The sequence below is a fragment of the Lampetra fluviatilis genome, chromosome 29 (assembly GCF_964198595.1).
Source record: "Lampetra fluviatilis chromosome 29, kcLamFluv1.1, whole genome shotgun sequence".
Taxonomy (NCBI): Eukaryota; Metazoa; Chordata; class Hyperoartia; order Petromyzontiformes; family Petromyzontidae; genus Lampetra; species Lampetra fluviatilis.
This window is the reverse complement of record NC_136303.1, coordinates 743,786-757,535: the sequence shown is the minus strand read 5'-3', so window position 1 is coordinate 757,535 and position 13,750 is coordinate 743,786. Positions and strand designations below refer to the sequence as shown.

General features: G+C 57.9%; 1 protein-coding gene across 1 annotated transcript in view; it reads right to left on the bottom strand.

Annotated features, from left to right (window-relative positions):
• Positions 1 to 56: 56 nt before the first annotated feature.
• LOC144942913 (tetratricopeptide repeat protein 12-like) overlaps positions 57 to 13,750 on the bottom strand; it is a 195,689-nt gene continuing 181,995 nt past the window's right edge. The window contains 3 exon segments of the mRNA XM_078869931.1: positions 57 to 383; positions 4,375 to 4,411; positions 4,414 to 4,602. Coding sequence (XP_078726057.1) covers positions 311 to 383; positions 4,375 to 4,411; positions 4,414 to 4,602 — 299 coding nt within the window. The 3' untranslated portion in view covers positions 57 to 310.

Below are 13,750 nucleotides of genomic sequence, written 5' to 3'. Positions count from 1 at the left end.
CGTCCGAAAAGGAGGGAAGGTGGGGGGGGCGCGGGGGGGGACCCGGTGTGGGGCTGCTGAGGTTGGGACCCCAGAAGCGACACGGCCGGTGGCATCGCGCACGGGGGGACAACACTCGACTCAGTCGCGCATTCATCCGAGCCGCCTTTATTAGCATCGAGAAGAGTCCGGCAGCGGCAGCAGCTCGCCACGGACCGCGCCGGGGAGGTGAAGCGGCGGCGGCGGCGGCGGTGGCGCTCACAGCGGCGTGGAAGTTGCCACGCGCGGGTGGTGAGGCGGGCGGGGGGTGGGGGTACAGGAGGAGGCGGCTTCAGTCCAGGAGCTGCGCGCAGTCTCGGAGCAGCTCCATGCCGTGCTCGCGTCCCCGCAGCCTCCGCGCGAGCCTGCACAGAGAACCCGGCGCGCGGCGCGGAGTTTATTTCGCTCTCCGCAGATCGCTGCCCGCTTGTTGCAACCAATTCCCGTGCTCCGATTGTCGCGATCGCCCCTCTTTGGTTCTGGCGCCTCGGGGATGTACCCCTACTGCTCACTGCAATGGGAGGCGCGAGAGATGTATGCACGGAAGAATACGCAACGGTGATGATGATGAACGCGGCGATGGTTTCGCCATGAACAGCGCGCTCCGAAATGTCACGCACAGCTCTGTCGCGAAACAAACGCGAGCCGTCGCGACAAATCACCGCCACACTCCACCCCCTGCCTGCCCCAACAACAACCGCCGTTGGCCACGAAGTGGCGATGGCGTCACCACGGCGATTGTGCCAGGCCAGGTGCTCTTTAAGGCCACGTGAAGTGTCGAAGGCTCGCTGGCAGGAGGTCACGGGACACAACCCGGTGCCGTGGGTTGACTGAGATGACCGGTAGATGCACCACTGCGTTTTATTCGCCCGACACTCTGAATGGAGGGCGACCGCCTCCAACTGCCCAGTAGCGTCCTTCACGAATCTCCTTCACAGAGGCCGATCTTGACACTGCTGGTACCAGTCATCGGCACAGCCAACACGCAGACAATACAGACAACACACAGACAATACAGACAACACGCAGACAATACAGACAACACACAGACAATACAGACAACACGCAGACACAGCCCTCCCTACGCAGTGTTAAGCGACGCGGCAAGCGGCAGCAGCAGCACACAGAGCGATCCACACTCGCCGTATTGTCTCCATACGAGCGTTGTATCATCTTGTATTGTCTAGATACTTGCATTGTTTAAATGCTTGAGTTGTTTATAAACGTGTATTGTTTATGAACACGTATTGTTTATAAACGTGTATTCTTTAAACGCGCGGCGCTCCTCACCTACCCACCCCGCTCCCCACGGGGTAACCAAAAAATGAATTGACGATACGGAGACTCATCACCATCATTACTGCGATGCGCGCCGCGAGCAGCCTAATAATTGAACACGCCTAACACACGCATTGCCGCGCTCGATACTGTCATTGTTTTGGCAATAAGGAATTTATATTAATATATATAAAAACGAGAAGAGCACACATCGTTATAAATACGGTCCTTAATTGGTATTAGCGTCGCTACACGTGAGCACGTGGGGCCAATTATGCCGCCCGCCCGCCCGCGTCAGGGATGGGCCCGCGGGGGGGGGGGGGAGTCGCTGTCCGCGGTGCTGAAGCCACGGCGGGCGGTGTGGGGCGCGGCGCGGAGGCGACGAGACGACATCTCCCTTCGCCTGGCGCACGCACGAGGCCCTGGGCTTGGATGCCGGAGCCCGACAATCGCCTGGTTGTATATTTGGAGTCCGCGGTGGCGGTCGCGTGGATCTGTTTCGGGTTCCTCCGGCTGTGTCCTTCACATTTTAGAAACGCGAGCTGAGATTATTTTTCGAGCTGAGATCATTTTTCAGCTCCTACTCTCTATAAAACCCTACGCGTGATGATATTACACGACGTCGATGAGCTATCACGTGTGGAAAGGTCGCCTCTGAAAAACAGACATTTAGCTCCGCGGGCTTTACCTGTTACATAATAACATATATTTAGATGTTGTTGAGTACGTGCAGTCACCGCTCTCCATGGTGCTGAAACCCGGTGCTGTCCGCAGTGTCCAGAGCGGCCGCTGTCCGTGATGCTGATGCCCAGACCCACAATTCTCCCCGATTAACCCCCACCCCCGAGGGCATGCAGCCATCGCAACCTATCTACCCTTCCCATTGAATATTCGCCAGCGTGACCTTAAACTTAGCGTTAAATCGTATTAGTATCCCCTCCTAACGACCACGGGCATTCACTGTGTACATCCGGAGGGCGCGTGCGGCACGCCTGCATCCAATTACGGACCCTTCAGAAGCCAGAAGCGCCGGGACACGATCGCTGAAAGGTTTGACCCTCGTTAAGGGCAAATAGCTGAGCAACACGGCCCCGCCCGTCCAATAGCTGCCTTCAGAGAGCAGCAGTGATCCCGGGTAAGCGGCGGCACTCGTTGACTCTTACGGCGCCGCCAATCGCGTGGGCTGCAAAGCAGGGTGTCATTTGCATAGAAGTAGCCGGCTTACGGCGAGGTAAAAGGACAGAAGTGACTCATCCGTCCCATCGGCTCGCAAGACCGCTTCGCTATCCCCACCCCCCACCCCGCCACCACCACCTCCAGTCGCGCAGCAAGAGAGTCTCGCTTCTCGCAGGAGAGCGGAGAGCCACCCAGCAGCAGGGCCGCCCTGTCTGAGCGGCGTCTCTCCGCAGCTGCGACTGCGCCTCTCTCTGTCTCTCTGTGTGTCCCACTGCTGCACGTAGGCCGCGTCCAAGCGCTCATGCCGATGAAACCGCTGGGGGTCCCAGTTTTTTTAGAAACGCCTTCTCGTGGCAGAGCAGGGCTACGTACGGCTCCTCCTCGACTGATATTATTATAATTATATTATTGCTATTAATAAAACTAATATTTCACGTTGCTGCTGTGTTGGCAATGGTCCACACGCACAAATAACAATAAACTCGGCATGTTCCTCAATAGAAACGTGTGTGTGTGTGCGGCCGTAAAAGAAATACAAATATATAATGGGCGACGTTTCAGGTAATGGACCCTTCTTCGTGGCACGAAATATTTTTTTTTGTTTACGCGTAATGAAGGACAGCCAATGCCTGGAAACGTCGCATCTTGTCGAAATTTGTCCCCAAGGCCGCACACCGAATGTGGCGAGCGTGTTCATTATCACCGTCAGCTGCTCTTTGCTGAGAGCAGACGCACGCAGCGCGTACGTCCCGATTCCTCGTCGTAACAACTTCGGGTGAAATCTGCAGTGCCGCTAATCCCTGAAGCGGCGCTCCCTCCCGGACCGTGTAAGCCGACAGAAGCGGCAAAGATGCTCTGGAAATGGCAGGGGCCACCAAACCCACAGCTTCCAAACATCTCCACGCGATTCAATTAATCCGAGGAGACATGGGGGCAGCGCAGGACTTCCTCGCGTGGACAAAAACGGCGGGTAACCGAGCGGTGACGCTTTTTGTTGTTGTTGCAAACTCATCCCGAAAACGAAGGACGAAAAAAAATCCGTGCGCATCTGCAACAAATTTGCGCGATTCAGCGCAAATTCTTTGCTCGCCATTTTCAATGTTGACTCGACGGAAATCGTCAATGAGATGCGATGCTGCCAGTGTCGCCTTTCCGTTTGGAATGAGAAATAAATGATCCCGCTTTTTATTGACGGACGAACAGGGAGGGGCTGACGCGTGAACGCTGTCGACCTCGGAAAGCGTGAACACAAAAAGGGAGCTGGCTAAAAATATCGAAAAGCAGCCAGATTTTCTGAAAATTAATGTCCGAGACTCTTTAAACACTCGCTGGGAGCAACGCCAACAAATGACGATGATAGTGATCGACATGGCGACGTTGACAATGTCGATAGTGATTTAATCACGATTGCATTTATAAAACTGATTGCAATTATGATGCTAATGATGGTGACGGCAATGACGGTCGTCATTATGAGGATATTCCTCATCACCGCGAGAAGACGGCGGGGCGGTCTTAGAGATAATTCATCAGTGAGGCAGCGAGGGCGGACCAAATGCAACGTTCAAAAACAATTCAACAAAGGCAACTCACGAGGAAAAAGAGACCTTAAGAGCTCAAGTGTGCTCGAATATATGTTCATGTCTTCATGGTCATGATGACATTGATGACGATGGTGAAGATGGCGATCATCATGGTAATGAGGGCGATGATGATGCTATTGATGACGGTGATAACGAAGGTGATTGCTGATAATGACATTAATGATGGCGATCGTGATGATCGCGATGACGATGACACTGACGATGGCGATAATAACGACGACGACGACAGTGACGATGATGACGACGACTTCGATGGATGATGGCGAAGACGGCGGCGCTGCACCGCGTGGCTCGTCACCTGGGCTGCGCTCGGCACATCTTGGCGAGCGCGATGCGCAGTTGGCGCGGGGGGCCGGCGGGGCGCCGCTCCGGGCCGCGTGGCGCATCAGAGCAGGGACCGCGCGGCCGGGCAGCAGCGGAGACGCGGCGCAGTGGCCCAGGCAGAGGGCCGCGTTCCCCTGCGCCCCCTCCAGCCCCTCGCCGGCCCCCGTGGAGCCCTCGATGAGGGCAAGAAGCGCGTCCAGTCCTGGGGAAACACGCGGTCGAGGGAGTCCGCGCGGGGTCGCACACCGGACAGTGGCGTGAGACCAAGGCACCAGCATTCGGGCCCTGCCACTACGCCAGTCGCAATGGTCTTGATATTGACGATGATAACCTGCTACGCATTTCCCAAGTAGTACTAATCGCATATCTGCATTTCCCATAAATATGCTAAATTCCTATTGATATGCAAATTATTTTGTCAAGGCGCTCTTCCCCCCTCCATCCCAGCTTAAATAGTCGCTCCAAGCCTGGGGGTGTGTCATTCAGACTCTGTCTTCTCGACAGACCTGTTCTCCACCTGAGGACGGCTGCTTGCGTTGTGGCCGAAACGTCGTGAGAATAATTTTATTATGTTTTATTTTTATTATTTTATTATTTCCATTCTACGTGACTTTACCGAAAGAACCAAGAAGATGATAATGATGACGACGGTGGTGGTGACGTATCTGTTGAACCAGCCTCGGGCCCTGTCACTGACTGCAGCTGTTGTGATCGAGCGTGCGTGCGTACACACGTGCGTGCGTACGCACGTGTGTGTGTACGCACGTGTGTGTGTACACACGCACGTGTGTGTGTACGCACGTGTGTGTACACACGCACGTGCGTGTGTACACACGTGCGTGTGTACACACACACGTGCGTGTACATTATGCCCGAATATGTGCGAGTCTGTTCATGCTTGAGTACGTGCGTGAGTGTGAGAGTGAATGTGCGCCGTGCAGGCCTTCACTGGTTGTCGCTAAATGCACTTGCCCTAACAGTATTTCCGGCTATATGGGGGTAATCTCTGTATGTGTTCCTGTACGTGTGTACGTGTGTACGTGTGCACGTGTGTAAGTGTGTACGTGTGCACGTGTGTAAGTGTGTACGTGTGTGCTTGTGCATGGGGAGCGGTAGCGCAGTGGTCAGCCCACTGTGTGACGAACCAAACTCGGGTCGTCGGGTTCATATCTCAGTGAGAGTCTTTACCGGACCCGTTGTGTGCGAGTGTGCCCGTGCATGCGTGAGTGTGTGTCTGAATGTACTGCGTGTATGTACATGTGGGGAGCGGTAGTGCAGCGGTTAGCGCGCTGCGCTACGAGCCTGGCGACCCGGGTTCGATTCCCGTTCACAGCCAACACCAGTGACGATTAGATAATCGTCACTGGTGTTGAACCGGTCCTGGGCCCCCCAAGGTCGACTCAGCCTCAAATGAATACTTAGTGGGGTGCGTAAACATCGCGACTAGGGAGACAAAGGCGGCCGGGCGTGGTGCTGGCCACCCACCCCCTCGTGTGCCGTACTGGCTTTCATAGGTGCTCGCTAACAGCACTTGCCCCTACAGCCTGTTAAGGCTATACGGGTTCTTTTTTTAATCTTTGTGCTTGTGTATGGGGAACCCGCCATCCCGCTAACGATGATTATTTGAAGCAGACCTTGACCTCGCCTAGATCACTCCGCCGGGGAGAGACGAAGGTGGCCAGGCGTGGCGCTTGCCCCACCACCCCACGTGTGCCGTCCCTTCAGAGGCGCTCGCTGCTCACAATACTTGGCCCCATCAGGGGGGGGGGGGTGGGGGGTGTGAGTCTTGGTGCGCTTGTGGAGTAGGCGTGTGCGTGCGTTTGGAGCCTTGCCCCCTCTTTTCTCTCCGCCTGATAAAGACTGCTTGTGTTGCGATCGAAACGTCGCGTGTTTTTTGCTTTTATTTTTAATTTTATTTCTAATTTGAATTTAATTTAAATTTTTTTTTTATTTTCTATCTACGTGACTTTACCGAAAGAACCAGAGAATACGTGTGTACATGTTTATGTACGTCAGCCTATGCATGTTGTGTGCGTGTGTATACATGTATGTGTGTACGTGCATCTTTTGTATTTGTCTAAAATCGTCTCCAACGGTATATGCGGCTTACATGGGGCAGGGGGGCAGGGGGCAGGGGGGCAGAGGGCAGTCTGTGTGCGTGTGGCTGTTCGCCGCTCGGTAGATACACGGACACAATGCGCGGTGAGCAGCGCGCTTCGTAGGAAGCGCTCCAGGGCGCTTCACAATGCCGGGGAGTCGAGAAGCCATTGGGCAAATCAATTCCGCTCGACAACAACAATACGTGACCTCCGCCGAATACGGTGTTTATATTTGTCTGACTTTGTGTGTTTTTTTTATTTGAACAGCAACGCAGCAGCAGCCGCAATGTAACGACAATGAGATTTGTATTGCAGCTGCAACTGAGTGCCTAGCGATCGTGAAATAGGTTGTTCGTTGATTTTTTGGGGAAAAAGAAAAACACTGCGGGGGGGGGGGGGGGCTTCACTCCGTATCGGGCAACAAACACGTTTTCAAATTTGATGTAAAGATTTTATGAAGCCAGCAGCAGCAGTGCTGATACGACCTGGAACAGAGTTCATGAGGCACGGCGCAGAGCAGCTTTGTGACCTCCAGGTGTGGACGGCGCTTTAGACATGTAAATTAATATTGTCATTAATTATTATTTTTAAGCCTCTGTCCCCACTCTGATTTTTAGACGCAACTTCCTAGCAGCCACCGAAAGAGTTCAGCGTTCACTAAATCTCAAGGAGCGACTAAGGACGGACGAGGCATCAATCGTTCGTGTGAATATGAAGGCCCAAGACCATGAAGGGCCCTTTAAAGTGCCGCCGTGAGCAGCGTTTTCTCAATCGATGCTGAATTAAACAGGAGGCCGGGGCTGTGCTTTCAGATTCGGAGTGATGTTGTTATGTGAGTGCGCGCGTGAGCAGTTTGGCTGCTGCTGCTGCTGCAGGAGGCTACAGCAGCAGCAGCAGCTGCAGCTGCACTGGGAACCGGTCGGAGCACGAAGTTGATTTAATGTCGCACGAATGACCCCGCAAATAACGCAGCGCAGCAATCTCGCCGAGGAATAACGAAAGCGCGAGGCCACATCTCGGCATCTTTATCAGACGGAATGGATCTCAGCTTGGCAATGATCCTCAAATGATAAAATGAGGCATTTATATCAGAGCACACACTGCTGGGGCTGTGCGTCGTACGTGCGTGGCTGTGTGTGTGGCCACTCATCTCAGTCAGTCGACCCGTGGCACCTGCTGGGTCTGCCCCGTGACCTGCCAGCGGGCGTTCGACACTTCACGTGGCCTCAACGTGCACATAGCCTGGCACAAGCGCCGTGGTGACGTCACCGCCACTTAGTGGCGAATGGCGGTTGTTGTTGTGGCTGTGTGTGGCTATATGTACGTGGCTGTACAGGTGGTATCATCTGCCAGACTCCTCAGTTAGTCAACCTCGTGACCTCCTGGTGCGAGCGCCGTGGCGACGTCACCGCAGTGTAGTGGCGCCTGATGTTGTTGTTGATTGTTGTTGTTGTCGTGCCTCTATTGTGAGTGTGTGTTCGTGAGAGATGACGGGGAGGTGTGGCGAGTCCACGAAGAGCCTAGCGGGGACCAAGCTCGAGTCGGGTTGTTTCCCCACGGGGTGAGAACTCAAGAGACCAGGACAGCTTCACTGGCAAGGGAGCCCTGGGTGAGCACGTTGGTGAGTTCCCGCGGAATTGTTGAACCAGGCAAGAACTCAAGGGGACCGCAGAGTTGACCGACTTAGGTCAGAAAAAGAACCAAAAGCAAAACAAGGACATGAGAGCACAGCAAAGGAAGCAAACAGAAACCACAAAAAAAACCCAAATTGCGTCACGTGATCGAGACGCTGACCGTGTCCACTCCGACCCGTCCGGGCCGCGACATCCACAGCCCAAGGGCGTCGGGGCAGCTCGGACCGCGCGGGGGAGCGGGGCGGTGGAGGGCTCAGGGAGAGCGTAGCGGCGTCCGGCCTGGGATGTCAACTGGGCGAGCGACTTCTCCGAGCCGCCGGCTCCACGTGAAACGCGCGGTCCGACGTTCACACCACCGCCTCGTGTGGCTGCCGCTCGGATTGTGGAAGCACGCACCGCCCGCCCGCCCGCCCGCTCAGGGTCACGGCAACGCGCGCGGCATCGCGTCCGCCAGGATTGTCTCCGGATGAAACCGTTTTCATCGCTTCGGACAACTTGAATGTAGAGATGCGATTGATCACTGCAATCCGCCTCTTCCCGGTGTTTCGTGATTCACAGGCCCGTGCCAATCAATCGCCAGGACGAAGCCTCGCCCCCCCCCCTTCATCCCCTCCGTGCCACGTCTGTAATGGGCTGGAGGGGCGATGGGGCGCCACCCGGGACGAGTTGCCGAGAATTCGCTCGCCGCCGAGGGTGAGAACCGCGGCCGACCTAAAGCCGTCGCCTTCATCCGGTTGCGCTCGTTAGTTCGTTTCTCTCTCCATGATTCGCTCCGTTAATATTGCATCTGATATCTCTCGTGATGTGCGGCTTCGTTTAAGTCTCTTGCCACCTTTGTAGTTTGTTTGAACTCGACCTGGAGTCCCGTGGACAAGAGGCGTGCAGTCCCCACGGGGCGCTCACCGACTCACACGCCAATACAACATTACAATCCCACACGCAGTTTTACATTGACTAGGTTGACTCAGCCTTAAACGAGCACCTGACGCGTGTGTAAACATCGGCACTGGGGGAGACAATGGCGGAGGGGCGCCTGGCGGCCTCTGAAGGCCGCCAGGCGCTGTCGGCCTTCATGGAGGAGGGGGGGGGGCCAAGAGAAACACTTCTGCCCGTCACCCTGGGGAGGTGAAGGCTCGTCAGAGTGATTACCGCCGCGTGTATACACGTGCGCGCGCATAATGGAATGCACACACACACACGCGCGCGCGTGCGAGCGCATCGTAAATGATCGCGTGCGCGTGCGTGCGCGTGCGTGCGCGCGCCACCTTCTCGGCGCGAGCCACGCGCCCGTAACGAGCACGCGGCAGAATGAGGGCCGGGGAAGGCGAATTGATTTGGCCGGGGGGGGGGGGGCGGCCTCCAAGCCCGTCGTAATTGGGGCGTTTAACGCCCGGAATTAACACCTCGATCCCAGCGAGGGGCGGGGTGGGGGGGGGGTCGTGCCATCGCCCTCGCCGGGCAGCTGCCTCTGTAGCGCCGTTCACGGGCGATCGATTCCCGCCACTACGAAGGGGTAGAACCGCCCGGCGTGTGGCGAGCACAGTCTTAGTCGGGGGGGGGGGGGGGGGGTAAGCCCCTCCCGAGGTCTCACCACCACAATGCGCATCTCACACGGATTCAGAATAGTCCATAGGCCAGAACGTGATACCCACCCAATGTAGCGAACCTTGAGCGGTGCCCATTTATCTACACGGCCAATGCGAGTGGATTGCTTTATCACGCGACTCGCTTCAAATGGGAATCCCAAAATTTACCGTGACTGGCCACCTCGTTAGGGAACTGGAGCCACTCCGGCCTATGGCACCTCGCCGGGTGTGACCGACCCGGCGATGGCGTCCGCCACGAGTCTGCGCGCAGCTTCACACTGCGGCCACCTCCCCGACGTTCGATTAAAAGAGTCACGGCCTCTAATTACAGCGCCCGCGCGGGCAACTGCAATTAGCTGACGAGCAGGTAACACGAGGCCCCGTGTGGGGTGAGTGGGAGCGTGGGTGGGGGGGGTGAGAGGAGGAGGGGGTGAGCGCTCTGTTCCCTCACCGTTGACCCTAACCCCAGCCCTACCATCAACCCCAGCCCTACCATCAACCCCAGCCCGTGACGACAGCCTCGACCATAACCCTGATCTCAGCCTTCACCACCCTGCCCGGGCGCTCTCTGCGGGCTCGTGCGGGTGGGAGCTGAGAGCCCCCGGGACGCTGCAACCCCCGCCCACCCCCCCCCCCGTGCTCCACCAGCAGTGGGGGATGGGGGGGGCTCGAGCTGGAACGATGTCCTGCTGAGAGAGGAGTCGTCGATGGGGAGCGCCGGCTGCAGGAAGATGTCCCAGGTCGCTGACCTGGACAGACTCGGTTCAAAACCAAACCCTGCGCGCGAGGCTCCATCTCCGTCTCGGTGACTCCGTCTCCCCTGATCCTTACACCGGGACTCTACTAAACAGTCACCCAGCTCTCTCGGGGCTCGACTAAACACTCACCCAGCTCTCACGGGGTTCTACTAAACACTCACCCAGCTCTTACGGGGTTCTACTAAACACTCACCCAGCTCTCAGGGAGCTACAACTTGTGAACGAGGAATACATCGAACAAGAGGCCGATGCGTGGCTGTGAATCATCCGGCCGGGAGCAGACAACCAACCCCCTTCTGTAGCCACCGAGAGAGCCTCCGTCTGCAGGAGTGAGCGCCACGCATTGCCATCGACTTCAAAGACGGGGAAACTTCTCCCGGTAAAGAGACGTCGCTCCTAGCGCTTGCTCCCCGCTTCATCGACTTCACCCGCCTCCCACGACGACGCGCGGGGGACGCCGCCGGCTCCCCCGCGACACCGCGGTGCCGACGGGGCCCCGCGGGCGGCGAGAAGGCGCCTGGGTTCGACTCTGTAGGTGCCACCCCGTGGCCCGGCCCGTCGCGAGCCACGCGGAGATCACAAAGCGCACGGCTCGTCACGGAACAAACAACAACAACAAAGCTCAATCGAACATCCGCGGCTTCAAGCGCGCTCCTTGTTCGGCGGTGACGGCAGCGGCGGCCCCGCGGGACCCCACCGGGGGTATTGAGACCCGGAGCGGGGGGGGGGGGGCTGGGGGATGGCCGGGCTCACTGGGCCAGCGGTGGGGGTCGTCGTGAGCGGCGCCGGCGATGTCGGCGTCTACGTGAGCGGGGTGCGAACGCCGACGCAGCCGCAGCGGGCAGGGCGGCTGCGTGCGCTCGATCGCCACGGCGACCGCTCCGCCATTGCCAGCCCCGTGTGGTTGTTGTTGTTATGGGGACGTTTCGTGAGTCTCGGAGAGAAGTCGGGGGGGGGGGGGGGGGGATCGCACGCGGCGCTCGTTGCTGGGGAAGAGCCGCAGCGAGCCGAGCAGCAGGGGTCGGAGGTCGCGGTGGAGGCGTTTGCTGACGAAGCACCCACCCCACCCTCCCCCGCACAAAGACAGACAAAGATTCCCCGGATAGCCTGCACAGACGGTTGGAGGCAAGTGCTGTTAGCGAGGAGGGTAAGTGCTGTTAGCGGACACCTATGAAGGCCGGCACGGCAGACGAGGGGGGTGGCTGGCCAACACCACGCCCGGCCGCCTTTGTCTTGCCAGTGGTGATGTTTATACACCACACCAGGTACTCATTGGAGGCTAAGTCGACCTGGGGGACCGGTTCAGATAATCGTCACTGGTGTTGGCCGTGAGCGGGAATGGAACTCGGCTCGCCGGGGTCGTAGCGCAGCGCGCCCACACCAACACACGTAATACTCTCACAGGCACACTTGGACATATAGTTATACACCCATTATACATTCCCCAGATAACACATGCATGCACACGCAGAGACGCACTGGTCGTCATTCGCACACACGCGCACATAAACTATAATACAATCCCCAGACACCGAGGCACGCGTGGCAAGCACACAGGCTGGCGATTTACACTCCAGCCGAAGCAATATTTCGCTAAACAGAGATAATCTCTTTTTATGGAAGATACAAGAGCCTCGTCGGTGAATCAGCCAAGTGAGACCACAAACATGGCAACGACAAAGATCCCCCATATAGCCTCAAACACGTTTTTGGGGCAAGAGCTGTTAGCGAGCACCTATGAAGGCGGAATGGCACACATCAAGGGGTGGGTGGACATCACCACGCCCGATCGCATTTGTCTCCCCAGTGGCGATGTTTACTGCACACCGCACCAGGTACTCATTTGAGCCTGAGCCAACCTAGGGGAGGCCCAGGACCGGTTCAGATAATCATCTCCGGTGTTGACCGTGAGCGGGAATCGAACTCGAGCTGGTCAGCTTTGTGTCGCAGTGCGCTCACCGCTTTGCAACACATACACAGCACCCAGAAGCAAGCAGCCAGCCTGCAGGACCTCCCGTGGAGAGGCCCCCCCCCCACTGTGCCCCGTCCTCCCTCTGCAAGCCGCGCTTCCCCGCACGCGTGCGTCGACGCGCGGGCGAGCACATGGCGCTCGGCGTGCCACATCGCGCGAGACTTTCACAACCGCCGACGGCGTCCGCCGTTGGTGGCTGCGCGCGATGTCCGACGGTTTCGCCGGCACGCGGTGGCAGCTTCTTCGGGGAATGCAACGAAAACGCCACCGAAGCGGGGGGGAGGGGGAGGGTGGGGATGGGAGTGGGTGAACCGTCGGACGTCGTGTCGAACGACCCTGCTGGACGCGATCCAGACCCGAGGAGAGAGCCGCGTCGGCATGCGAGCGAGGCTGGGTCTGGGGAGCTGCGCGCCGCACGCACGCCAGGGCTGCTGCATCGACCTCTGCGCGTGCATCCGGATGAAAGTTCAATATCTCAGCGGCTCTCTTGCTTCCCCGCCAAGGTCGTTCTAAATGTGATTCCTGCTCTCCTCGTCGTGGAGAGGCGGCCGGGTGGCGCAGAGGTCGAATGGAGAAGCGAGAGAGGTTGGGAGGGGGAGGAGAGGGATGACTCCGGGAGCGTGTGACCACGGCCAACTTAGGGGGGACCTTCGTGTCCGCGGGACTTCCTAGCCCCCCCCCCCCTAGCCCCCCCTCCGCCCCCCCCCCACCTCCGCGTCCCGACACAACAGCAGAGCGCTCTCGCACAACGGCGTGTGCGGCACGGGCGTTGGAGGACCGGGCAGCGTGTCCCTAGGGCCTCTGAAGCGGCGCGTGGCCGTGACGCGCCTCGCCAGGGAGGACGGAGCGATGAAGAGCGACGACCGCTCGAGGAGAAATTCCCTTTCGAGTGACGGGGCTCACGTTATGGGCAGCGCACGCGCGGGCGACTGAAATCCTTCACAACTTCAAATGTAAATTCCCCCGCGGTTCCTTCTCTCCCAGCAGCAGCAGCAGCAGTACCAATCACGTGTCCGCTCTGCGCGATTTCCATGCGGACGCGCGCGAACACGTCCCCGTGATGAACCATCGCGACGTCACTGAGCACCCAGGGCCCGGTCCCTCGCTGGCCGTGCGAGAGGCGCGGCCGATTCTTCATGAACCTCGTTGCCAAGGCGATGTCAAAATGCATCATAGTTATGGGGCCCGCATTTCAGGATCGCGCGGTCCATTACCCAAAATAAATAGGGCTCTTTCACTTTTTTCCCCACCACCACGCCGGCGTCTTGGAGGAGGGCGTCAGAGCCCTCGACGAACCGGGT